The following is a 25,605-nucleotide window of genomic DNA, read 5'->3' on the forward strand; positions in this document are numbered from 1 at the left end:
GTTACGCGGAAATTAACGTCAATAGAATCATTCGATCGTTTCTTATTATAAATATATTAAAAGAAGATATATTTGGAAATGAATGTGCATCATCTATTGCAACAAACTAAATAATTATTATCGTGAGTATAATTTAATTGAAAATCAAACAAAATTATCCGTATGGTAATGGGATCTTCCTGTTGATGGGGAATTCACAAGCAATCCTCTGAAATTATTTCTTTGCCTTGTTAAGTACATACTAACAGAGAATTGTTTGTCTTCTCAGAAATATACGTTTCTGATAAAATGTTTGCTTTAATGAGAAATTTATTATTATGAAAATATTAAGATAATGTTTAATAGGAATAAATATTAATCATACGATTTAAGATTTCTTCATTCTTTTCGGAGGTACCTCATCTTCATTTATCTCGTCTTTGCTAGAATCGCTGTTAGTTGAATCGTTGCCACTATTAGATTTTCCACCAGACTCTTTTTTCAGCCAGGAAGCCATAAAAACAGCAGAGCTATTCTTTTGCTTCTCCCTTTATATAATACAATTACAGAATCAATACCCTGACACGTTACACTTTATCCATTCTAGCATGCACATGTTCCATTATTATATTGTGAAAAATTACATAATCTTATGTACATATACATACATATATATATATATATATATTATACTTACTTCACTTCTATTTTCTCTCTACATTTTGCATCTTTATGAGTAACGTTGTTTACGAGCGTAGAAACTGTATACCAGCTTAATATGTTGTCTGTTAATTCTTGCATCTTCAACATTTCTATAGCCTTTTCCGGCGATACTTTTAAATCCAACCATAACTGCAAATATTTATATTTTACAAAGAAATCTATTTACAGTCAAATGATTTATATTTATTCATACATACTCGACATTGTTCATCGTCTAGAAAAATTGGCGTACGATCATGCAACCATGACAAAACGTTATTTGATTCTTTAGTAAGTACTGAACAACTGTATACAATTTTTCCCTACAAAATAATGATATTAATTGTAGTTGCATTTTGATTCCAACATACGAGTATTATAATATTAACTACTTGTATATACTTCATCAGTTTGAAAAGCATTAAATATTCCAGCCATTTTTAAAGGTTTGTATCCTTCCCAACCAGATTCTGGAGACCATTTGTCAGGCCATGTTGTAGGATCATCAGGATTTATTCCTGATTCTTGTTTAGCGTGAATATAATATGGTTGTTTAGGTGATTTGTTAATGCCAGCTTTCCATTCATAAAATCCATCAAAGAGTACAATGCATTTGAATCCTTTTCGCAATGGTGTTGAGTAAAGTTTAGATTCTAAAATTCTGTCCAGACGACTGTTATGAGTAGAAGCTGTGTGTTTCTTGTAATCACCCTGAAAATTGAATTATCTATTGCTAAATTTGATAATGCAGTTTAATTGTTGTTTGGTTTTATGGAGTTCAGGTATTACCTCAACTAACCTTATGCCAAGGTGGTATCATACCCCATAACATAGGACAAAGAAGTCTTTCCTCCTTGTTCACTAAGTGTGTACCAGCAACAATACAAGGAACAACATCTCTGGGACCTATGTTGCATGATTGTACATAAACAGATTCACTACTATCCACCCATGGTACTTTGTGATATTCACCTGATGGTTTTTTGTATGCACAAGCACACGACAATTTTTCTTTCGACAATGTACTGCAAATAAAAATATCATTTGTCAATATTATTTATATAATTATATCATATTAATTATAAATAATTAAAAAGAAAACTGTGTACCATGCACCTCGACCACACATCTTAAATTCTGTTAGGGCTAATGTTTTGTATCTACGATTATTTTCTTTTCTAGATTGATTTATTTCAATGAAATATAAAATATTATCTTCTTTGAATTATTTAAAATAAAAAGTAAACTTTTTGTAAATATATTTAAAAAATTTGTTTAATATTATCATTAAAAATTTGTCGAAATATCAATGAGCACATTTAAAATCGAGTAAATAACGCGCCATTGAAAGTAACCAATCAGAAAACAGCCGCCATGTTTTTACTTAATGACACTTTGACCAATCATGTTTATCATTTATGTAGCATACACTTTTTATGACGAATCGAAAAAAGTAACTACGTTTAATTTCTATGCAGTTTATAGTTTCTATGACGAATCGAAAGAAAAAGAGGTGTGGTAGTTGTAGATAGAAGAAGAAGGAAGATTAATAGAAAGGATGACGTCAGTTAATATCTATGCGCATGCGTAAGAAATTAATTAATTTTTAATTCATTCATATTTTCCCGCGTAGTTCGATAATGAAGAAGAACAAAAAGAAAAAAATAAATCAATTGCATAATTTAAATATCATTAAATATAATTTGTATTAATTTATAATTAATTGAAGAAAAAGTAAAACGAATCAAAATAAAGAAGAATAAAAATAAGAATCATTTTTACGAGCAATGTTTTATTCTAATCGATATTTTTATGCTCATAAATAATGCATGCAAAATACATGAATTTAAAAAAAAAAGAAACGTTAAGTACGTTCATTGTTAATTCGAAAGTTTTTACATCAGAAATAATAGAATTTCTCTAACGTAAGAAAAATATTTGGAAAAGGTAATAAAAAGAATTCTTCTTCTTCTTCTTACTTCTTGAGAAGAATTCATTAGCGTTGTAAATTAGTGGATGCGGTTCAACGAATGTTTATGAAAGTTGAAACGAAACATATACATATATAAATATACACACATGCATATAGAAGAAGAAAAGGAATGCGCTTGATCTTACCGTACTTGCCATTCTTCTATAATGAGCTGGAAGAATATACGAATACCAGGTAGAAAGTATATTCATGTGTGTATATGTGTATGTGTGTATAGAAAAGTTATGCAAATAATATTTTTATAACTTAATTATTTCTTAAATGTTTATTAAAAAAGAAACAAAAAATTATATATGTCTCAATTAAAAAAGGAATAATAATTATATGTGTAATATAATATTACAAATTGAATGTTTGTTATTTTTCTAACAGGCGGCCATTTTTAATTGCCATTTGTATTTTAGTCAAAACAACGATAATTATATGACTTTGTATTTATATAATTATATATATAAAATAATATAAAATACTATAAATAATAAAATTAAATATATAATATTTATTTCATAATATTATAAAAATTAACCTACAGTTTTTTTCTTTTAGTAAAAGAAAAATTACTAATTAAACTTTGATTTAAAATAAAGTTTATTTTTTTTTTTTTTTGATTATTTTCGAAACTTTTTTTTTTTTTTTAATAACCAAATAACAAAAATTAACGTTTAATAATTTAATTAATAATAAATTACTTATTGCAATAATATTAATTAAAAAATTAACGGTATGGTTAGTACACATACGAACACATATATAAATTTGATTAGAAAATACATTAAAGAATGAAAATGAACATTTGTAAAAGTGTGTGGGAGGAAAGAGAAGAACTATCTGAATAACCAAATAAAAAAAAAAGAAATAATAGTTTCTCTCTCTCTCTCTCTCTCCAAGAAGAGTATAAGAAGGAATTCTTAACACCGTTTCATGGAAGCCACTTCGGAGAATCCGGTCGAACGACTCTGACGATCATAGGCTTGCCAAGATGAATATACAAGTGTTGCCAGGTTAAAATCCCAGGTTCACATAGTAGTCAAAATGTAAAAAAAAAAAAAAAAAAAAAGAAATTGGGAAGGATTCCATTCGAAAAACTATTGGGTTGTCCAGAAACTTCATGAAGATTTTAACCAAAGATTAAAACCCAACACATTTAAGTGTTTTTCTTTTTTTTATATATTAATATATTTAATGATATATAAGCGCCATTTTGTTTCACAACCATTTGTCTTCTGAAAGTTTGTTTTTTGCCAAATTTTTTTCAGGTTTTTTTTTCAAAAAAAAAAAAAAAAAAAAAGCTTTTTTTTACGCCATCTACTGAAAATTGGCACAAACTTTCTGGACAATTTAATATATATAACACAAACTGTATATATTTATATATTTATGTATTAAATTATATATATATATATAAGTGCCATTTTGTTTTACAACATTTTTTTTTCTCCATCTTTATTAGATAACTTCAATATTCTGTTCTTTCAAAATTTCTGTAGATTTTTCTTGAAAAAACAAATTTGTGCAAGGAACCTTTCTGTATAATCTCCAATAAAACACAAACTTTACGAATATAAAGAAATGTATTCGATATATAGATGTTTGAAGGACAACGGTGAAAGTATTGTGTATTATTTTTTTGTTTTTTTTTGGGGGGGGGGGGGGGGGGGGAAGGGAAGTACATTCGAAGGTTAAAAAGATTAACTTTTTAATCGGAGGAAGTTAAACAAACTGAAAACACACAAAAAAAAGAAAAATAAAAAATTGATTTATGATACAAGTTGTGTAAGTTGCAGCAAAAAAGAAATAGAAAAAAAATAGAAATAAAATAGAAATAAAAGAAAATTATATAAAAACAAGAAGACAAAATTAAATGGAGAATCATATATGTATATATATATTTATATGTATATATGTATTTGAATATGTATCTGTATAATTATATTCTGAATTAGTTCAAGGTAGATGCATATATAATTGATATGATACGATTATTATCTTTTATAACATCCTTTTTCCTACTAAACTATCGTTTCCTTTATCGGTACGCATTCCAAAACGTTTGGATATAACGTGAAAGTGAACGACAGTGGTTCTCATTTTCCAAAAAATAAAAAAAATATAAAAGAAAATACGTAAAAAATATTACAAATAAAATTTCAATGAAGTATCCACCCGAATAAATTATAATTGTTTAAAATATACGTCCGAAATGTTTGAATAACGTGAAAGTGAACGACAGTGGTTCTCATTTTCCAAAAAAAAAAGAAAAAGAAAATACATAAAAAATATTACCAATAAAATTTCAATGAAGTATCCACCCGAGTAAATTATAATTGTGTGTAAATTATAATTATAATAAATAAAAAAAAAAATAAAACTAAGGAATGTAGGAAACTTTATCGTAAGATAATTATGAAACAAAGTAATTATTAGAAGTATCAAATAATTAAAAGATATAAAGAATAATAATTATAACAATTATATAATAGTGATTGTAGAACGATTTCATTTTTCATTTAATTATATATTTTTTGCTTTTTTCTTAACTTCTATTTTCTAGTTTGTAACAAAGGAAAAAAAACACTCACACGTATTCGTATTATTAATTGTCGAGACTTGCAAAAAATAAAATGAAGAAAATAAAATGAAGAAAATAAAATGACAACAAAAAAAAAAACCAAAACAATCTTCCTACGTACGAAATACAATGATCAAACATAAAATGATGTTTGTACATTTGTACATACAAACTTGAACTGTTTTACAAATTGATAAAAAAAAAAAAAAAAAATAATTCGAAACACCAGACATTTTCTTAATTAAAAAAAAAAAAAACAAAAAAAAAAAAAGAAGGAAAATATTTAAAAATTGAAAGAAAGAGGGGAAAAAAAGAAAGGAAATTCGTTCTGTAGTTGTCGGTCCAAGAAGTGGAGGAATAGGAGGAGGAGGAGAAGGAGGAGTAGGAAAAGAAGGAAGGTGGAAGGTTCTGACTTTGGAGAACACCTTGTTGGTGGGGCCTGTTGACGTGTTGTTGGTCTACTGGAAAGAAGAAGAAGAAAATGGTAGGAAGGAATGAGAAGGCAGACACATGCATGCACGAAAGCACAAACTCGTGAAGCCCACCAGAGCTAGCTAACGTTCAGTTGATCATACTCCTCTAACGGAGTAACATTGTGGCAAACACACAAAAAAACACTCACACACACACACAAAACATTGTGTTCAAAATAAATGTGTCTACTAATGTATTTTGTTTATTTTTTGTTTATTTCAACACAAAATCAAATCTACGTGTTCAATGGATTATAATGATCAGCAATTGAAGTACGTATTTATTATTAATTTAAAATTTCAATGTTTATTTTGTATCTGATCAATTTTGTTTAGTTTTATGTGTGCGTGTGGGTATATTTGTGTATTTTGTTTTATATTATTAAGGTTATAAATTAATAATAGGATAATATAATATATTATATTGCATAATTAATTGTGCTATAGTATATGGTTTTATTAGAATAAAATATATGTTAATGGGATCTTAGTAATTTGCAATTGTAGTTCAATGGTTTTTTTTTTTTTTTATTAATTACCAATTGAATTTTATTTTATGTCACATTTGTTTTTTTTTTGTATTACTATTTTGTTTATTATTAAATTAATTAATATATATATATATATACATACTGTAACAGTATAACAAATTATAGTGTAATATGTATTTCTATTAATTACAAATTGAATTTTATTTCGTGTCAAATTAGTTTTTGTGTTTTATGTTTTATTTTTATTATTATTCATTTAATAAATTAACAATAACTAAATATATATATATATATATATATATAAATTGTATGGTTTAAACTAACTATACTATAATATATACTATTCTATTAAACAAAAATCTAAATTTATGGGATTAATAATAATTTGCAATAATAGTCAAAGTTTTTTTTATTAATTAAGAATTGAATTTTTTTTCGTGTTAAATTAATTTTCTATTTTTTTTTTTGTATTATTAAGTTAATAAATTATTAACTGATAACTGTATAATTAACTGTACTATAATATATACAATAAGGTATAGAATTTTCTTTCTTTTTTTTTGTTATTGTTTTTTTTTCCTTATATTAGAAACACGAGAGTACTATCATAACAATCTTTGCACTCTCGAATGATTACGAATAGGAGAAGGATAGAAGATATCTGAGAAATAAAAAAACAAAAAATAAAAAAAAATTATATGAGACACAGGAAAGAAATCAAATGTCTGATTACAAGGTTAACATTGAATATCTTATGTGTTTTTAGCATTATTAAATAAATAATAATAATGGGGTGAAGTAAAAACTTGACAAAAAAGGTTGAAACCGTACTTTGATCGTGACGTAATAAGTTTGTCAATAATAATTAGTAAATAACAACAATAACTAGATAGAAAAAAACAAAAAAAAAGAAACAACAACAACAACAACCTATAACAAAGTTGAGACACTGATTTTCATTACTAAAACAAATACAAATATTTTAAATATATATATATTTATTATTAATATTTAAAATTAATATAATACAAAATATTAATATATATATATAATATATTATAATAAATTAATAATATAATAAAATAATTAATATAATATAATATAATATTTTAATGTAATTTAATTAATTCAATCAAATAATATATATTATATTTTTAAATTAATTAATATAAATATTATATTAAATTAATATTATATATTATATTTTAAATATTTATTAATATTATATATATATATAAATAATATTATAAATGTAAAATGTGTGTTATTTAGAATTACAGTCTAAGAATTTTACAATTAGTCTTACCTTAGTACAGTATAAACAGAAACTAAAACGTTCTAATACGATTAAACCTATACAACGTGTGTTTGTATAATTGTATCTGTGTTTGAGTATGTGTTTGAACATCTTTTTAGATCTTTAGAATAAAATCAATAAAAGTTAATTCTTTTGATAAGTGCAACGTCACGTATAATACATATTTCTATTGTACTTTGTCAAATACGTATGTGGAATAACAGATTAGATGATGTTAACTTTCTAATATCGTATCAAGAAAGTTACACACACACACACACACACACACAGACACATTTATACATATGTAGAAAAATCATTGGAGTTCGATGTACTAATAAATGATTAATTAAATATTAACAAACGTTATCTCTCTGTGTATCTGTCTGTGTGTGTGTGTATGGTATGCAAATATCTTTTAATTAAGTTGAATATTTCAGTTTCTTTTTTGAGTGTGTCCTCTTCGTTTATTCACACACACACAAACACATATACACACAGCAACACACACATACGTTCACGTGTTATTTTTGATTTGATTTTAATGTTACATTTGTAAATATTTTCTTTTATTATTCCTCTATCTTAACACGTTGAAAATCGTGTGACGTTAATCTGATAAAAAAAAAAACGAACATTTAATTCAAACTATCCAAGAGCATTAATTTCTTCTCTTCCTTCTTTTTATTTTAATTCTCTTTCCTGTGTTTTTTTATTATTATTGTTTTTTTTCCTTTTTTGTCAATTCTTTTTTTATTTATTTATTTATTTTTTTCTTTTATTACGATCCCATCTACGTAAGTGAATTATAAAATAAAATTGTATATCGTATTAACGTAACACGACCAATTGTGTAGAGAACTGTTTGTGAGTGTGGAGTGTGGTGTTTTAATTAAAAGAAAAAAAAAAAAAAGAAAAAAGAAGACAAAACGTACAAACTCGTGCGTAAATTTTTTAATTACAAGCCTGACAACTGTTTATGCGTGTATGTGTGTCGTCTGTCTGTGTTTCTTTCGGAATTTTTCACACGGTAATATATAAAACAATTCTCATTGAATAATTTGATTGAATAAAAACAATTAAATATAATATGTGATAAGATAAACAAAAAAAAAAAAAATAATCACATTTGTTTATTTCAATTTTGTTTCAAACGATAATAAAATTGAACAATGTCTGAGCGCCATGTCAGTCATCGGTGACTGACACTAGACTTTAAATTAAGGCCACGTCAGTCACACGTGACTGACACGTTCGACTAATTTCCTATACTAAGCAAAGTGCGTGGCCTGACGAGAATTTTCTTAAGAATTCGCGTAACGTTGTACGTCGTGTTAAAACGTTCACGTGTGTTAGTCATACGTAAATAGAATAACAATAATAATAACAATAAAAAAAAAGAAAAAAACAATATGCTTCTTGGTAAAGATACATTTGCAAATATGCATTTCTAGTCAATGATAGAAGCGATCTATTCGAGGAATAAAATCGTAATGTCATCAAACATGTATGCCAGGTTATATATATATATATATATATATATATACACAGTGTACAATATTGAATCATATTAAATGAATCTTTTTACGTAAAGAAAATGAAGAATAAAAAATATCTGCACATTTTTATAACCGTCGTTAATTAATCATTAAATTTTTCTATTAATAATCGTATCGTTTGGAAATTCAAAACAAATTAATAATAATGATAATAAATTTGTCATTTGATCGAAGATTAAGTAGTGAAATGTTTCAACGAGTTGTGTAATACGTTTGTGTGATTCATTATAGTGATTTTTATTTTATTTTCTAATTTCCATTAATTTCAATTAATATTAAAAATTAATATTACGACCATTATCTGGTCATACTTTGTTGTAATTTTGTTATTTAATGTTGATTTAAATACAATTCTAAATTATTTTTGTAAATTATTAAACAATAAATACCACACACAAAAATATAAAAAAAAAAAAACAAGGTTAGTTGTGTCATATGTAAATGAAATTGTAATACAGTGCCATCTCTTGAAAATTTTCAGTATCTGCACAATTAGATAACCTCTTAATAACAAATCTTTAAATTAGCGATAAAAAATAACAAATAAATTATTCTATAATTGTTATTTAGTACATTTAACATTAATATACAGTTTAATGCATTTGCAAATTGAAAAAAAATCACCCAAAAGTGTTCAAATTTCAGTAATTTTGAAGTTTATTGGAAACCAACAATGTTGCACAGAATTTTGATACTTTTGTATGTAAATTGTACCTCTAAGTAACAAATCTTTAAATTAACAATAACAAATAACAAATAAATTGTTCTATAATTGTTATTTAGTACATTTAACATTAATATACAGTTTAATGCATACCAAATTGAAAAAAAAATCCCCAAAAAGTTCAGTAATTTTGAAGTTTATTGGAAACCAACAATGTTGCACAGAATATTGTTACTTTTGAATACTTCATCTATCTAAAATAAAATATTAATTAGAAAATAAAGAAGTAGGATGTACAATAGCAACATTTATGTTCATCTTAATACATACTTATAATTTTCTATGTACATATATATCTATATATACATATATGTATATAGTAGTTAATAACGTCTAGGATTGCGTAAGATGATATGCAACGCAATAACGCACCGTTGCTTGCCAGGTTAGAGACCCGACATACACAATAATGACATGACCTACCTACCTACACGTTTACTGGACTCTTTCGCCTGGAAATAAGTCATTTCTCTATTAAGCATCTCCCTTTTATTAAATGCGTTGGAGTTTAACAGTCCCGTTCATAGTCAACTAAACAGAGTCAACGTACCACCACCACCACCACCACCACTATCACTCATACACTCATTCATTCACTCACTAAGTTTGCCTAAATGTTTAATCACTATCATGTATATTAATGTACATATGTATTGTATTTATTGTATGTATTGATATAATATGTGTGAGTGAGATATTAAATTATATTTCATAACCTATAATCGAATAAGGGAGGGGGTCAATGATTACAATGATGTTTTTATTTTAAAATTGTTTGTTTGTAAAATAATAATTAGTGTTAAAAATACTAATATAATTATTTTATTAATTTATAATGAAATGATTTATATTAATAATATTTTTATTAGTTAAATAATTAAATATTATTATTATATTATATTAATTATAAATATAACTATTATAATTAAAAATATAATTATAGAATTATTGAAATAAATATTAATAGTATAATTAATTACAAATATAATTATTAATTTATAATTATATTTATAATTATAATAGTAATTTAATAATTATTTCTATATTAATTTTATTACAAATCTAAGATTAAATAAATAATATTAAGTTGAACTATATATAACATAATAATATTATTTAATTTAATCAAAAATTATTTATTTTTGTTTCAGATATTATTGCAATTGAATATTTGTCCAATAACATTACAAATAAGTAACACACACACACACATCCACACATACGAATATTTATGAAAATAAACATTAACAAATATCTCGAGATGAAAGTATACTATTTTTTATAATAAAAAAAAAAATATAAATTGTGTGAATTCAAAAGAAAGATCTCAAAAGAAGAAGAAGAAGAAGAAGAAGATGCAAGATGAAAGATGAGAAATAAATGTACACAGGTGGAATATCCAGGTGTAACAGTTGTTTTTCTCATTCCCATTCTCTAGTTGACTACTGGTTGTGTTCAGCCGAGCTTGCGAAAGTAACCGGAAGTTAGTGAGAGAGAAAGAAAAAAAAAGGGAGAGAAGGGACATCCAGGATGTCCGAGGAGTTGCGCACGCAACGTTTAGGGACGTTGTCACACGGAGAATATACGATGGAAAATGAAGAAGAAATTCAGTATGCACCTAGAAGTCGTCCTGTTAGTTTTTATGACAATTTTAAGGTAAATCTCTAATTATTCAAATCTTAAAAAAAAATATATGTTTTCCATATCTAATAAATACAAATCACATTTTAAAGAGACACATGAAACGTACGTTTGATTGAAACGCGTTGTTGCGCGCGCAACAGGTGTATATGTTTGTGTTGAAATATTAATCACACACGCATTGAAATCTCTTTCGATACGTTATTAATCAATTCGAGATTACAGTGATTCTTAACTTTTTTTTTCTTTTTTTTTTTGTGTATTTTCTTTTTGTAACTCGTGTGTTCATCGTCAGATTAATTTCTTTTCTTCATTGTATTTTCAATTGCACAAAAAGAAATATATATATAAAAAAAAAGAAGTTCCTTTTAATTTAATAATAATTATTTATCGAACAAACTTTTATTAGATAATAATCAAGCATTGAAATCTCTTCTCTAACGCGTAATTAATCTTTTCATCTCTTTTCATCTTTTTTTTGACACATCATTCATCGTCAGAAGAAGTCACTTGAAGAATTCACTGTAATAAGTTCATTTAATTTCATTCACAATTGTATAATTATTAACAGAAGAATTATGATTTATAACTCGTAAATTTAATTGATCGTTACTTTAATTCTAATATAATAATAATAATAATGATAATAATTAGATTTGTATATTTTTGTTTTTGTTTTTTTCTAGGACGTATCGATAATGCCAACATGCGTGACCTCAGCGATGAGCGTTGGTAATTTGAGTCAGGTTCGAGAGAACGATAATACTTCATCGAATCTACCACAAACTAGTAACAATAATAATATTAATAATAATAATAATAATAATAGGGTTAGCAGTGCTATGAGTGCTGGTAATGTTTCCAAAATTCACACTGTCAGAGTTACGGGTAAGTTTAAATATATAAATATATAATTATATTATATTAATAATATACAATTTTAATTGAATAATATTAATATTAATATTACTGTATTATTACTAAAATTAATATTACTATATTATTACTAAAACTAATATTACTATATTATACTAACAAATTTGCAATAATTATATATAACTAATATTAATATATATATTATTAATAATTTTAATAATTAAATTAATATATAAATAATATCGAATATATAATTATTATTATATATATAATAATTATCCAAATAATATTAATATATAATATTAATAATTATACCATATGCATTATGTAATTTAATAATAATTAAAATTATGAACACCAAGAAAAAGAAGAAAAGAATAACTTTGAATTAAAGCTAGTAATTTTCTTTTTAACTTATTGTTAGATTAAGTTTAAAATTTTGTTGGCAACGATATAAAATCGGTCATAAGAACACGTTAAGATTCTACGAAAGTTACACCTAGAAATAGAATGACCGCGAACGTAATTCGTATCTGCACAAGAGTACGGTGTACATAATAAAAACGTTTTTGATATTTTCAAAGAAAAAAAAATACACAAAGTTTCAATATATATAACAACAACAACAACAACAACGACGACGTAATTTTTGGTTCTAAATCAATAAGTTATGTTGTTACAGGTGCATTATCGATGGGTAACATTGGTAAAACATGTAGAAATGATAAAATGGAAAAAGAACTTGGACGTGCACCATCGATGGCCAATTGTTTGTCAACCACAGTTCCCGTTAATCTTGCTGCTTCACAAATAGCAGGTAGACACACACCCACAAGAAATTCTCTCAGGCACAGTAGAATGATCGTACTCAATCGTAATGGTCAAAGTAAGTTTCAATCAAGAAAATCATACTTTCTCTCATATTTAACATAATCTTAATGAATATCTCAACAAAAAACAAAACGAAAATTTCTTCAAAATAATTCATTGATCGATCAATCAAATCATTGATTGATGAATCAAATCATTAGATTGATAAACTAATTGAATTGCAAGCAAAAGAAAAGTCTCATGAAAATAATTCTTCATAAAAAAAGAAAAAAAATGATTAATTGTTTGAACAATTAAATTGACATGTTTAAAAAAAAAAAATTAATAAAAAATAAAAGTAAGTAAGTAAGTAATGCACACCAATGAAAAGAGTACACGTTAGATAACGGAAGTTGTTATGTGAAATAGAATGACGTCGTGGTGATAATTCGTAGCAATGCAATTACACCATTATAACGTGCTTGTTATTTCTTACGTAAGATACAAAACTTGTTGTAACTATTATTATTCATGCATCGGGGCCATCGGATAATGAAAACTTGACAGACTCATACATTTTCACGATTACTTTAGTTGATAGTTGTTCTAAAGTACGTGGAAAACACTTTTGTTACCTAAGATTTTACTTTTCAACTAAAACTTAAAGAATATCAAAAAGAAAAACAAATATTAATAAATAATATTGTTGTTTCAAAATTAAAAAATATTTATAAATATTAATGATATAATATAATTAATTAAATAATATAAATATAAATTTCACACACACACATTAAATAATATAAATATAATCAATTAAATAATATAAATAATATAAATATAATTATAAATATGTTTATACATATATATGTATGTGTATATATCAGTGTGGATGAATTATACTGATGATAGTTCGATATCCATGACAAGGACAGCTGGTTGACTTGATCGTTCATGTTAAGATGCCATGTATGGAGGGATAGTACTTACAATCCAACCATTCGTTCCGTTTCACCAAGATTTTTTTTTTTAACAACACTCCTCCATGAATTCCCATCGTGTGTGTGTGTGTGTGTGTAGCATGTGCTTCTTATTTCTTATGAGATGCTATGAGAAATAAAAACGTTTCTCTAACGAATTATTATTTCAACTTCATACCGAAACGCATTTAGAAAGCTCAGAGAAAATCTAAACCGTGGGAATGAAATTGATCACGTTTATCAACGTAATTTAATAATTATTAATTAATTAATTAATTTATTTTGTAATGTTTATTTAAATGTTTATTTTTAGGAGCACCAAAATTTTTACCACCATTGGTTTATCATGGACAATTGGCTAAATGTTTGGCAGCATTGCAGACAATACTTGGGATTGCAATTATTTCATTATCTTTATGGTTGTTATTATGGGCTCCAAATTTACCTATCACTGATAACCCATATTGGAGTGGAATGCCTGTGAGTATATTAAAGTCATCTCTAAATGAATAAACAATTAATTGATTTGATTCTTTTCTTTTCAGTTATTACTTTCAGGAAGTTTTGGTGTATGTTTGTTGTGTTGTTTCAAAAAAGAATATCCAGGTATGAGTCCAGGTGTTTGTTTAACATTAACCAAGGTAAGAATATAATTAATTATAATATTTCCAATTATTTATGATATAAAAATAACATTTAACATTTTGATATCAAACAGGGTATCAGTGCATTGCTTGCAATATCAGCATCTGTTGCTTGCATCCTAGCATGCATTTCAGCAGCAATGCATTTGGCACTTCTTATGAGATTGGAGTGTACACCTGCACGTGTATTAAACGCCACGTGTGTTTGTAGGCCACGAGGTGAACAACAAGGAAATGCAACGATGACTACTATCACAGATGCATCATCAGCTGTTGTCAAATATTTGGATTTAAATTGTCCCGAAGTAGAAAGTATATTAACAATATTATTAATATTTTCATCAACTTGTAATGCATTTGGTGCAATTGTTGCTGGATGGTATAGTTATCTTCATTGGAGTACCAGACGAAAAAGACCTAAATATGTACCAGTTAGAACTATGGTGTTTGATTCAACTAGGTGATGATATATTTATCAAACTGTTTTCTTATTTTTTTTTTTTTTTTATTTGTTTTATCGACCAAAGTATATATTCGACGATTTAAATAATAACACAGTGATGTTTAAATAATTTTTTAAAAAGTGATATTATAAATTCAATCTAATGTAATGTAAAGTAGTACAAGGATTCTTCTTCTTATTTTTTTTTCTTTTTTTTCTTCGAAACGTTTTTATCGTTGTCAAGGTTTGCAACTATGCACAAAACGATCAGTATTTATTTAAAAGAAAAGAGAAAAGAAAAACAAACTTAAACACGTTTCATACCACGTATGGAATTATCTTAAGTGTAATGCGTGTATGTATGTATGTATGTATGTATGTATAGATGTATGTGTGTGTGTTTTTATGCATGCGTGATCAGACGTTAATAAACACGTTTGTTTGTATGAAAGTTTAAACGAGATCTGTTAGAAATATTTCTCAATTTATAAAAACGAAAGACTACGAAAAACTGCATACCTCAGTGTGTTAGATTATTTCGACACTTGCTAATTTAGCAATAAGTACCTAACAATTTTATTACGCATATAAATATATATTTTATATAATAATAAATAAATAATATAACGTGTGAATTTTTTTTTTATCAAGGATAATATATTGTCGATAACAGTGTATTTGTTTGTCAATGAAAATTGTGCCCACAAGTTTTAATATATTATTTTCATTTTCACATTCAATATAAGTTAAATTCATCGTCAAATTTTCTGTACAATCATTTCATTTGTCATATTTTCTTCTTTTTTATTTTATTTGCTTACCAAATATGAATATTAATGATTGATCATTTTTTAATCCTCGTTTATTCGAATCTCTTCTGAATATTTGTTTCAATCAAAATTGTGCCCGAAAGTTTGAATATTTCATTTTCACATTCAACATAAGTTAAATTCATCGTCAAATTTTGTATACAATTATTTCATTTCATAGTATTCTTCTTACTGGACGATGATTCTAAAGAATTGCTACAAAGATTGATATTCAAAATTGAAATACATGGTATAAAAATAATAATAATAAATAATAGAGAGACTCATATATACCTGGCAGAATCTTGAACCTTGTAACAAGTTTTGTTAGAGGCATGCTGTTGATGCAAATTCGAATCATGTGGCAAAGATTCAGGTTCACAATCGGTAATACCAACTTCTTCCGAGGTTATAGAATATTTTCTTTCATTCATCGCCAACTCGTCTGGTTTTTCAATCACGATCACCGTATAGGAGTCGTCTTAACATATAAAAAAAAAAAGAAGAAAAAAGAAAAACAAAAAGAAAAAAAATAGGAACTCGTTGATTATGCAACCGTTCGAATGATCTTTTCTGTTTTATTTCGTTAGATAAATCTATCCTCGTATTATAATTTGAAATAACATTACAAAAAAAAAACAATTAACGTGCAATACAAACCGGTTGAATTTTTACATTTATTTGAATTACTCGATGGTAAAACTGGCAAGATTTGTTTCCATCTTGTGAACAAAGGTGCATCTATGGCCTTTTGTCTTTTTTCAGCAATCTTAAATAATTTCCGTCTTTCTTCCGTACGTTCTTGACGTAATTGTATCTAAAATATTTCAACAGATTTAATAATAATAATAATAATACATGATATATTTGATTTATTACGTGTTAATCCTTTCGTTATTAACAAAACTCATACAAATGTACAGCAACAATTTAATGTAATTTAATTCAACTTCTATCAAAGTACGACTTAACGAATGGATTAATGATTTAAATATAGATTTTTTCAATGAACTATATTCTACAATTGAATTTATAACCTTTAAATCATTATTAGCTTCCCTAAGTGATCCAGTAAGTGATACCATGTAATAAATGATTAAAGTCATCAAAACAATTAATGGTATTACCATACTAGCTGATGAAATATAATCGAGACATCTGAAATCACATAAACAGGGGTGTTTCAACTTAATTTCAATTATAATTTGATGTTCGTGATATAAATGAAAATATTGTTAGAATAAATGACTCACGGTTTGATTACTTCAGGTAAACTGTCTTTGAGACTTTCAGTAGCGAACATGTAAATTCTTGGATAACCCGAAAATGGGCCACAATGCCAAGATGGTTCAACCCAAACAATGGCATAACCAACTGGTAATACGCATAAAAATAACATCATCAATAATAATGCGAAATAAAAATTGTTTGACCTAAAGAAAAATAAAACAAAACTCATCATTGTTTAATTGTTTCCCTTAAGTTTATAATTAATTAATAAATTAATTAATTAATTATTATAACAATGAATTTACCTGGATGCACGAAAAACTATTTCATGGGGTACATTGCAAGTTAAAACAGCCCATGAACGTAAATACATTAATATCCCTAATTTCAGAAGATTCAGCATTGCCAAACCAGGACTGAAGAACATACCCATCCAAACCATACCTTGATTGTTAACCAAGTGAAGTATATTTTCAGCAATTTTAAAATCACCGTATTGCGGAAATTGTTTTTCCAGATCCCAGCACCAACAATTGTTCATGTAACGTACGAATACTGCACGAAAAAAATCCATACCAAGTGTGGCACCAATTGTCATTACCTTTAACAAGTTCAAACAATCAACTATGAATATTTTATAATGCACAATGTAAACAAAATATTTTACATCAAACAATAATTTCTTATTTTCATTACCAAATCCATAACAGTTAATTTAGCAAGTTCCTGTCCATACATCGTTTCCCAACAAAGTCGTCGCATTTCCTTTCGCGTTTTCAAATCTAATTTTTGTACAGGTACCTCTAACAAAATGTTAACAAAAAAATTATTTCTACATTTTTTTTTATACATAACATTAATGTTTTCACACATTAATATCATTATTAATATAATATAAAATTTAAATATATAACACAAACCTTTTTGTGTTATGTCATTCGTACAAACTCTCTCGTAACACATAATCATTTGTTTATTTCCATTATTATTATTATTATTATTATTATTATTATTATTATGAATAATTACAAATTCGTTAGGTTTGTTAGAAGTATTAGAAGTGTTAGTTAATTCGTTGTTATTTGTATTCGTATTAATTTTAAACAAATTGTATTCTGTCGTAGTATCTTTTATTTCATTCGTAATATCAAATTTAATTGTACTCAAATTAATATCATATTCTTCAGAAATATTAGTATTATTATTATTATTATTATTTAACGTGACAAATGTATTTTCATTAGAATTATTATTTGTTGAATTTTCTGTCAATATTTTTATCCAAGTATCATCATTTTCAATCAACATTTCTGTCGAATTGTCAATTAAATTGACATCACTTTGATTATTCATTTCCATGTTCAAATTATAATCAATCATTCGTAATGTTTCATTAACAATTTCATTATCAATCATTGCAGTTGTTGACCATGTATAATTCGATTCATCATCGATATTTGAAATATTATCGATTATCGAATTACCATCGTAATATTCTTCCGAATTAGAATTGTAATCACCATGATAATAATTAAACTGAGTATCATCCGATAAAAATTGTTTGATTAAACCATCGTATTGTACTGTAACTATAATTATTTACAAAAAAAAAACAAAACAATTATATACATATATATATAATTTAAAACAAGAATTTTAAACCCCTTGTGTCCTAACAGCTGACTCCCAATTATTTGAAACCACAATTAACAACAAATTACAAGAATTGTTTAATTATTTGAAAGAATTGCAACGTAACTGAATGAAATATCACAAAGTTAGGTTGATGTTTATTATATTTGGACCCCCATATTAACACATTGACAGTCGGACCCACGAAAACGCGGGTTGTTTCTGAGAAGACTGTCCTTTGACAGCACCGGCCCACCCCACGAAAACGCGGGTTGTTTCTGAGTTTGTCGTTTGTGTAGCTGCCCCACGATGATGTGGATTTTTTTTTGCTAGTATGAGTGTCTTACACATTGATTTGTATTTACTTGCCATTGTTTTGACTATTCAGTGATCAGAAATAAGCGAATAAGGTCACCGTTCGGAGTTTAAATGTCTTTAAGGTCGCCGACTGGCAATGTGTTAATGTTGTAGGACAAGGGATTCATTTTGAATGTACATTTGTTCATAATACCATCAGATTGATCTTGTTTGATAGAATGATCAGTAATATTTGCATAAGCAACACTTCCCATTAACATTAAACTGAGTGATGCTAAAGTAACTGCTGATGATTCTGAATCGATGAAATTACCGACACATTCTACAGGTGTTAATGTACAATTTCGTTTGGCAGGTATTAACTCGATCGATGAATTTTTCTAAACATATAAATTGAATATAATTGTGGGACGAGTGTCTCCGTGCTAAATTTATCGGGCATTCGTGAGAAGGATTGGTCGATGGGCCCTGGATAGCTCAATTTGGTTGAAAGAGCAGTTGCCCAGAAAGCAAAAGATCTGTGGTTTTCGAGTCCCAATTTTCAGTCGGTCCCAGCGATCCAATTTTTGTCACGAATCCCACATAATTGAAACCCTTAAAATATTACGTACCATGGAACTTATTTTGCTGAAAAGGGCGAATATTAACGTGTACAAATTTAAAAGATGCAAAACCATTATTCTGCAATGAAAAATAAAACATCCATGTTGAATGTTACGAATTGTATTGGGAAATTGCAACGAATTGAAATTGTAATAATTACCGTGCCAATTGTACTCTGAGTTGTTTTCGTGGATGATAATTTTCTAAAAGACCTAACACTTCGAATATTATTGGAAATATATAAGAAATCAATGACATAACCAATGTTATTTCATTTTGTGTCCACCAATTATTAGTTTCTTCCGCTTCAGCACTTCTAGCAACTACTTTGACCACGATAAATGCTGACAATGTTAATAAAAGTAATACGGAAACGTTAACGAAACTTCTCGTCAATATTATTTTCCAACTAAAATGTAATCAAATATATGATAGTTAATTTAAACGAAACAAAAACAAAAAAAAAACAAAAAATTTGAAATTGATAATAATGTTTCAATCATTTCTCTTTTCTCACTTTCTTTTCTTATCTTTTTCTTTCTCAGCTTCTTCCAATAATGTTTCTTTAAAACTAACTACTATACTTGCTAAACGATTATGAGCTGTTTCAGGATTACCGATCATAAAATCCCAACCGGTAAAAAGTTTCCATGAGAATGCACACTCATCTTCTTTCTCTGTTAATTTACTTAAACGAGAATTTTTTGCCATTCTAAAAAAAACAAATAATAATATTAATAACTTTACAAAAAAATCTATAAATATATATCATGTTTTAAATATATAATAAAATAAAATAATGTGTGTGTATATCACACACAAGAGTCGGAAGTGAAACCTTCAAATAAACAAATTTCGTAGTTAATTTATTATTATAATATTATTTGTATTTTTAATTTGTAATTATTAATTTAATTAATAAAAATGTGCGCCTGTTTGTATGCAACCCTCCAGACACAGTTTGAAAATGTTGCTTGCGAGCGACATCTACTGAGACGAAATTTTTTTCCACTCAAAACTGTTTATACACGCGTGTATGACGGGTTGCCGATCTTTCGGGCAGAAGAAAAATTTCGTCTCGACAGATGACGCTCGCAAGCAACATTTTCAAACTGTGTCTGGAGGGTTGCATTCATACAGGCTCCCATAAATTTTTATAATTATTACAAAGAAAGTAAATAATGATAAAAATTGAACTTTAATATTGTAATTAATTTATGGATATTTTTAGAATAATATTTAGTATTTCTTTTTTTCAAATTATATTCATTCTAAAGAAGTTTTCACTTCAATAATTTGTTTTTGTATGAAAAGTTAATGTCAAATGTTAATAAAAATATATCAAGTGTAGAATCATTTTAGTTGAATATTTTGATTATTTTATTTAAATAATATTTGACGCTAACTTTTCACATGATTCAATTAAATAAACAAATATTATAAATAAGTGAAAAATATTATTATATATATATAAATAAATACTTTCGTAATATGACAACGAAGCTGTAAGTGTAGACAACGAGATTGGTGACAAAATATGCTAATGGTAGTCTGTAACTTTTCTTCGAATCGTAATTGGTATACCATCCATAAAAAAATGGCGAATATCTGAGAATACCCTCGAATTCCCATAATGTCATTAAATGATTAGATTTCATGCTTTCCTCCTTCGGCATTATTTTTCTTTCACCCGCTAATTTAACGTCAGCTATGAGCATCTGATGACAACAACAAAGAAAAAAGGAAAATAAAATGTTTTGAATAAAATTTGGTGATTATAAGGATTGATTTTAATGAAATATAATAATTTACCTCAGGAACTGCAACGAATGCTGTCAATGTTATCGTAATCACAAAATTAATCCAAAATAACCATCTTAAAAATGTAAAATAGGATGCTACGGCCGAACCAAAATGAGATTCGATTTCTTTGATACGAAGTTCCCATGGTATGAGCCAAGTTTCAAGATTAATGAATTCTCGTCGAAAATATTGCCATTTCTGTGATACAAATTTGAGACTCTTTTTTTTTTAATCATTTATTAAATAAAATTTGTGATCATAGATTGAATTTATTTGTTGATTACCTTTGTGATTAAAAGAGAAACACGTGCAACAACGTCCTTCGTGTTACGATTTTGTGCTAATTTTTCTTTCAATACACCCTCGTGTTTTCTAACATACAATTTTGCTTGTCTAACGAGTTTCATTTTTTTACGCAATGGCCATGGTTCTTCCTTAACACCGTTCAAAACTTCTTTGTGTAATTTTAATTTTTCAAAAATTTGTTCTTGCGTACCACCCTCGTCAATTGAGATACCAGTTCTGTTTAGAAACAATCAAACAAATCTATATTTTTAATAATAACACAATTTGAAACATCTTAATAAAATAAAATACTACAAAGTTGATTTAAAAAAAAAGAAAAAAATGTGTAATAAAATTAAATTGATAAAATGTAAATTAATATGATAATAAATAATTAAAAAAAACATTGAAAATGATTACTAACTCGACTGAACTATTCGTGTAAGCTGATGATGGTCTTCGAATGACATTGGAATCTTCACCTTCCACCATAAAAGGTGATGAAGTACGTCGTTTACGTTTACTCAATCGTTTAGATGAATTACGTCTTAAAATAATGGCGGATGCAGATGCAGAATAATCATCTTCTTCACGTTCATCACATTCTTCGTGTTCCTCATGCTCGTCTAAAAGAAAATCAATTATATTTTCTTTCCAATTTTCATTGACGAACACTAAGAAAACTATACACATACACATACACACTTTGAAATTTATTACTAACCGATGTTTAATTTGTTTAACATTTCTGATTGGTTAATTACAGTACGTTCATCGTCAAGTTCACGTATTTCACTCATAACACTTTCCTTATTTTGATGTTTCACGTTAAAAAATGTGACAGAAGGTTTGTCGATCAATGAACAATTGGTTTCAATCTATAAAAGTAATGTTAAATAATAATAATTAAAAAAAAAAAAAAGACGAAACAATAACAATAAGAAGAAAATCTTTTTCATGATTTATCAATGAATTAAGTAGCAAATGAATTCTAGTCACGCTAACTGTTGTTTTTAAGTTACCACCTTTTTATTTTTATCTCCCCCTTTTTATATATCTAATACACTACTTAATAAAAGTAGTTTAAGTGTCTTATCATTTGTTAAATTCTGATATTTAATTCAGTGATTTGATTATCATGATTACACACATACACATACACACCTGTTAAATCCTTTGAATTGTTATTTGAAATACAAAAGGCAAAACGTTTGATTTGAATGATTAAAACATGAATTACTGAATTACATTAAATAAATAAAATATTTATTTATTTATTTATTATTATTATTATTATTATTATGAAAGTATTATGCAAGAAGATAAAAATGTGATTTTTGTCCTAACTGCATCGATGGAACTAAACCAACTGAACAACATACCAGTAGTGGACAACCTTTTCTTTCAAAACCTTTCTAACCGCACCTATTCTCACCCTTCTTACACCCTTCCACTCGATAATATCGTTTTATCTCTTCTTTCTCAAATAATAAACCTTTCGTTCCCAATGAACTATAATTAGTGACAAAAAAGAAAACTACCCTCCTATCAGTCTAAAAAAAGAAAATAAATATGAAACCTTAGATTTGAATCTTTTCGATGAAACTTCATGAAAACAAACAAATCTTTGATAAAACGACAAACCTTGAGGCAATCCCAACGTTTAGATTTAATCTTCATAGTGTTTAATTTATCAATAAAACAAACAAATCTGACACAACCCTAACACAACCCTAAAGATTTAATCTTCAGACACAGTTTAATTTATCAAAAAAGAACTGTACAATACTTTCTACAGTTTGTATTTGTTTTTCTCCTCATTATTATGATTAATAATATAAAAGTCAAATCACATTTTGACAAATAATTTACGTAGAATTTGTTAACTCATTTTTATCCCTGACCTTTAATTAAAAATAATTAAAAAGTAATGACTCAACAATATTATATATAAAAAAAAAAATTGCATCAAAAGTTTCATTCAATGTACTCAAAAAAAAAAAAAAATGGTGTGCAACATTTCAAAATGATATTGATACAAAAAAAAAAAAAAAAAAAAAAAATGTGAAGATAATTAATCGTCACAAATGTTACAAATGTGTGAACAAAAAGAAAAAAAAAATACTTGAAGACTCATCGTGTATATACAATAAACGATCGCGACGATGCCACACCCTTATAAAACCATTCGTCCTTTCTTTCTTTCTTTTTTTTTTTTTCTTTTTTTTTTGTGTAGACTCCACCCTTTAGTTTCATAGTAATCGTCGTATTTTTTATTAAACATACGTGCAACACGCGATGATTTTTTTCTTAACAAACAAACCCCCTCCGAAAAGAGAAAAAAATCACCTACGTCGAATGAAACAGATAACAACAGGGGTTTGTTTTATTCTCAAGGTGTTTAACCAAGGGTTTATGTATTTTTTTTTTTGAAATTGTGAAAGTGTGAGGGTTGAAATGAGGGAATGAAGACACGTGTAACAAATAATTTGTCCAGTAATTCCCAATGATACAGGGACATTTACAGATTATTTTGTAATTTGTTCGTTTGATGTTTTTTTTTTTCTTTTTTGCAATGATATTAAAGATAACAAAAGATCAAGTATTCTGAAAAACATTAAGCCTATATCCTAAGGGATTTATCTAATACCATATTCGATTATCCTTCAGTTCTCTCACGCGATGATCCACCCACACAACCTCTTCTAATTTCATTTAATTATGTTCAATGGAAATCGAAAGCTTCGGGAATGTTCACTCAAGGATAGATTAATTATAAATTTGTGTAATCATTATCTTAATGTTCAATCTTATTTTCTATCGTTGATCCAGCAACTTTTAACTTTAGATAGTTCATTTTCTTTTATTAGTTTGTTATTTTAAAGTAAAACAATAATTAATGTAAAGTTATTTTGATAATTAATATAAAATATCTGTGAGTAATTGTTTTAAATTTAAAACGTTGTCTTAATTGTCAGGAAATAGTTTGAAACAATTTGATGAAGATCATTGAAAATAATCTTACAAATATTCAAGTAAATGTCACAATGTTGCATTAAATTTCAATCAATTTGAAATACATCAAAACAATTATAAAAATACAATTAATAATAAAAAAGAAATGTGTTAATTATTGAAACCTATTTCAAACTGTTTCCTTTAAAATACTTGATCAACAAAATATATATTTAAATATCAAAATATATCAAACTTACTCTTCTCAATATACCGGGTATCCTTTTTCTTTCCATATTTATTGATTGACACAAGCCCCAAGATAATTTTCTAATTAAATTGTAATCCTTTCTTTGACGTGACAAACCAAATCTACAATTTTATTTGTAATATTTCTTTGATAAAAAATGATTTGAACAGATTTTACATTGTTAGACCGTCTTTACCAAGATTCACCAAGGTACTGTTTGATAGAAACGGAATTCGCAATGATATTTCTACTAATGAATACAAGCCAACTTTATTAACTCATGGGTGTTAAAAGGCATCAACACGCATCCAGAGTGTATAGCACGAAATAAGTGATTGCTGTCGACTACATATGTCGACATTGTGGATATACCACGTGGAATAAATATTAACCAGATAAATCATCACTTGTTGACTTGTTTCTTATTTTTATAAACAAAACAAAACAAAACAAAAAAAAAGTAGAAGAAGAAATTCTTGCAAAACTATTTTCAACCCCCCAAAAAAATACACGTGTATTCTTCTCTCTTTTTCTTTTTCT

At 26.5% G+C, this 25,605-nt stretch overlaps 3 protein-coding genes across 4 annotated transcripts; 1 reads left to right on the forward strand and 2 right to left on the reverse strand.

Moving 5' to 3' along the window:
• Window positions 1-291: 291 nt before the first annotated feature.
• On the reverse strand, window positions 292-3,007 carry LOC107070992 (abasic site processing protein HMCES). The gene is made up of 6 exons (XM_089176694.1): window positions 1,791-3,007; window positions 1,481-1,706; window positions 1,084-1,392; window positions 900-1,004; window positions 677-831; window positions 292-527 (listed from the first exon to the last, which is right to left on the reverse strand). The coding sequence occupies exons 1-6, from the start codon at window positions 1,808-1,810 to the stop codon at window positions 368-370; spliced, it is 975 nt and encodes a 324-aa protein (XP_089032820.1). The 5' UTR covers window positions 1,811-3,007; the 3' UTR covers window positions 292-367.
• LOC107070990 (uncharacterized) lies at window positions 846-15,857 on the forward strand. 2 transcript variants are annotated; one of them, XM_089176693.1, is made up of 7 exons: window positions 846-972; window positions 10,939-11,443; window positions 12,115-12,316; window positions 12,987-13,190; window positions 14,408-14,574; window positions 14,640-14,735; window positions 14,813-15,857. In XM_089176693.1, exons 2-7 carry the CDS (start codon window positions 11,318-11,320, stop codon window positions 15,200-15,202), a joined length of 1,185 nt encoding a protein of 394 aa, XP_089032819.1. In that variant the 5' UTR covers window positions 846-972; window positions 10,939-11,317; the 3' UTR covers window positions 15,203-15,857. The 2 variants fall into 2 exon arrangements, with proteins under 2 accessions (XP_089032819.1, XP_015185084.2); XM_015329598.2 differs by lacking the exon at window positions 846-972 and adding an exon at window positions 5,651-5,989.
• On the reverse strand, window positions 15,222-25,450 carry LOC107070986 (transmembrane channel-like protein). The gene is made up of 18 exons (XM_089176686.1): window positions 25,076-25,450; window positions 22,585-22,738; window positions 22,285-22,486; window positions 21,860-22,097; window positions 21,585-21,773; window positions 21,255-21,490; window positions 20,290-20,484; window positions 19,933-20,181; window positions 19,781-19,850; window positions 19,363-19,549; window positions 18,140-18,808; window positions 17,916-18,022; window positions 17,525-17,820; window positions 17,243-17,422; window positions 17,027-17,147; window positions 16,650-16,806; window positions 16,284-16,470; window positions 15,222-16,205 (listed from the first exon to the last, which is right to left on the reverse strand). Exons 1-18 carry the CDS (start codon window positions 25,109-25,111, stop codon window positions 16,160-16,162), a joined length of 3,519 nt encoding a protein of 1,172 aa, XP_089032812.1. The 5' UTR covers window positions 25,112-25,450; the 3' UTR covers window positions 15,222-16,159.
• Between the last annotated feature and the right edge of the window lie 155 nt (window positions 25,451-25,605).

This window comes from Polistes dominula, unplaced genomic scaffold (assembly GCF_049000335.1).
Source record: "Polistes dominula isolate Pdom_NZ unplaced genomic scaffold, Pdom_raw_medaka contig_80, whole genome shotgun sequence".
Classification (NCBI taxonomy): Eukaryota; Metazoa; Arthropoda; class Insecta; order Hymenoptera; family Vespidae; genus Polistes; species Polistes dominula.

Bases quoted from the DNA above. Each gene is read 5' to 3' on its own strand.
- LOC107070992 (XM_089176694.1), bottom strand. From the start codon at position 1,810: ATGTGTGGTCGAGGTGCATG. The intron at 1,005-1,083 runs GTATATACAAGT...ATTATTTTGTAG, and splicing joins ATGCTTTTCAAACTGATGAA to GGAAAAATTGTATACAGTTG. The intron at 832-899 runs GTATGTATGAAT...AAATATTTGCAG, and splicing joins TAGACGATGAACAATGTCGA to TTATGGTTGGATTTAAAAGT.
- LOC107070986 (XM_089176686.1), bottom strand. From the start codon at position 25,111: ATGGAAAGAAAAAGGATACCCGGTATATTGAGAAGA. The intron at 20,485-21,254 runs GTATTTATTTAT...TGTTTTTTTTAG, and splicing joins TTCGTTGTCATATTACGAAA to AATGGCAAAAAATTCTCGTT. The intron at 16,471-16,649 runs GTTTGTATTGCA...TTATATGTTAAG, and splicing joins TAAATGTAAAAATTCAACCG to ACGACTCCTATACGGTGATC.
- LOC107070990 (XM_089176693.1), top strand. From the start codon at position 11,318: ATGTCCGAGGAGTTGCGCACGCAACGTTTAGGGACGTTGTCACACGGA. The intron at 13,191-14,407 runs GTAAGTTTCAAT...GTTTATTTTTAG, and splicing joins ACTCAATCGTAATGGTCAAA to GAGCACCAAAATTTTTACCA. The intron at 14,736-14,812 runs GTAAGAATATAA...GATATCAAACAG, and splicing joins TTTGTTTAACATTAACCAAG to GGTATCAGTGCATTGCTTGC.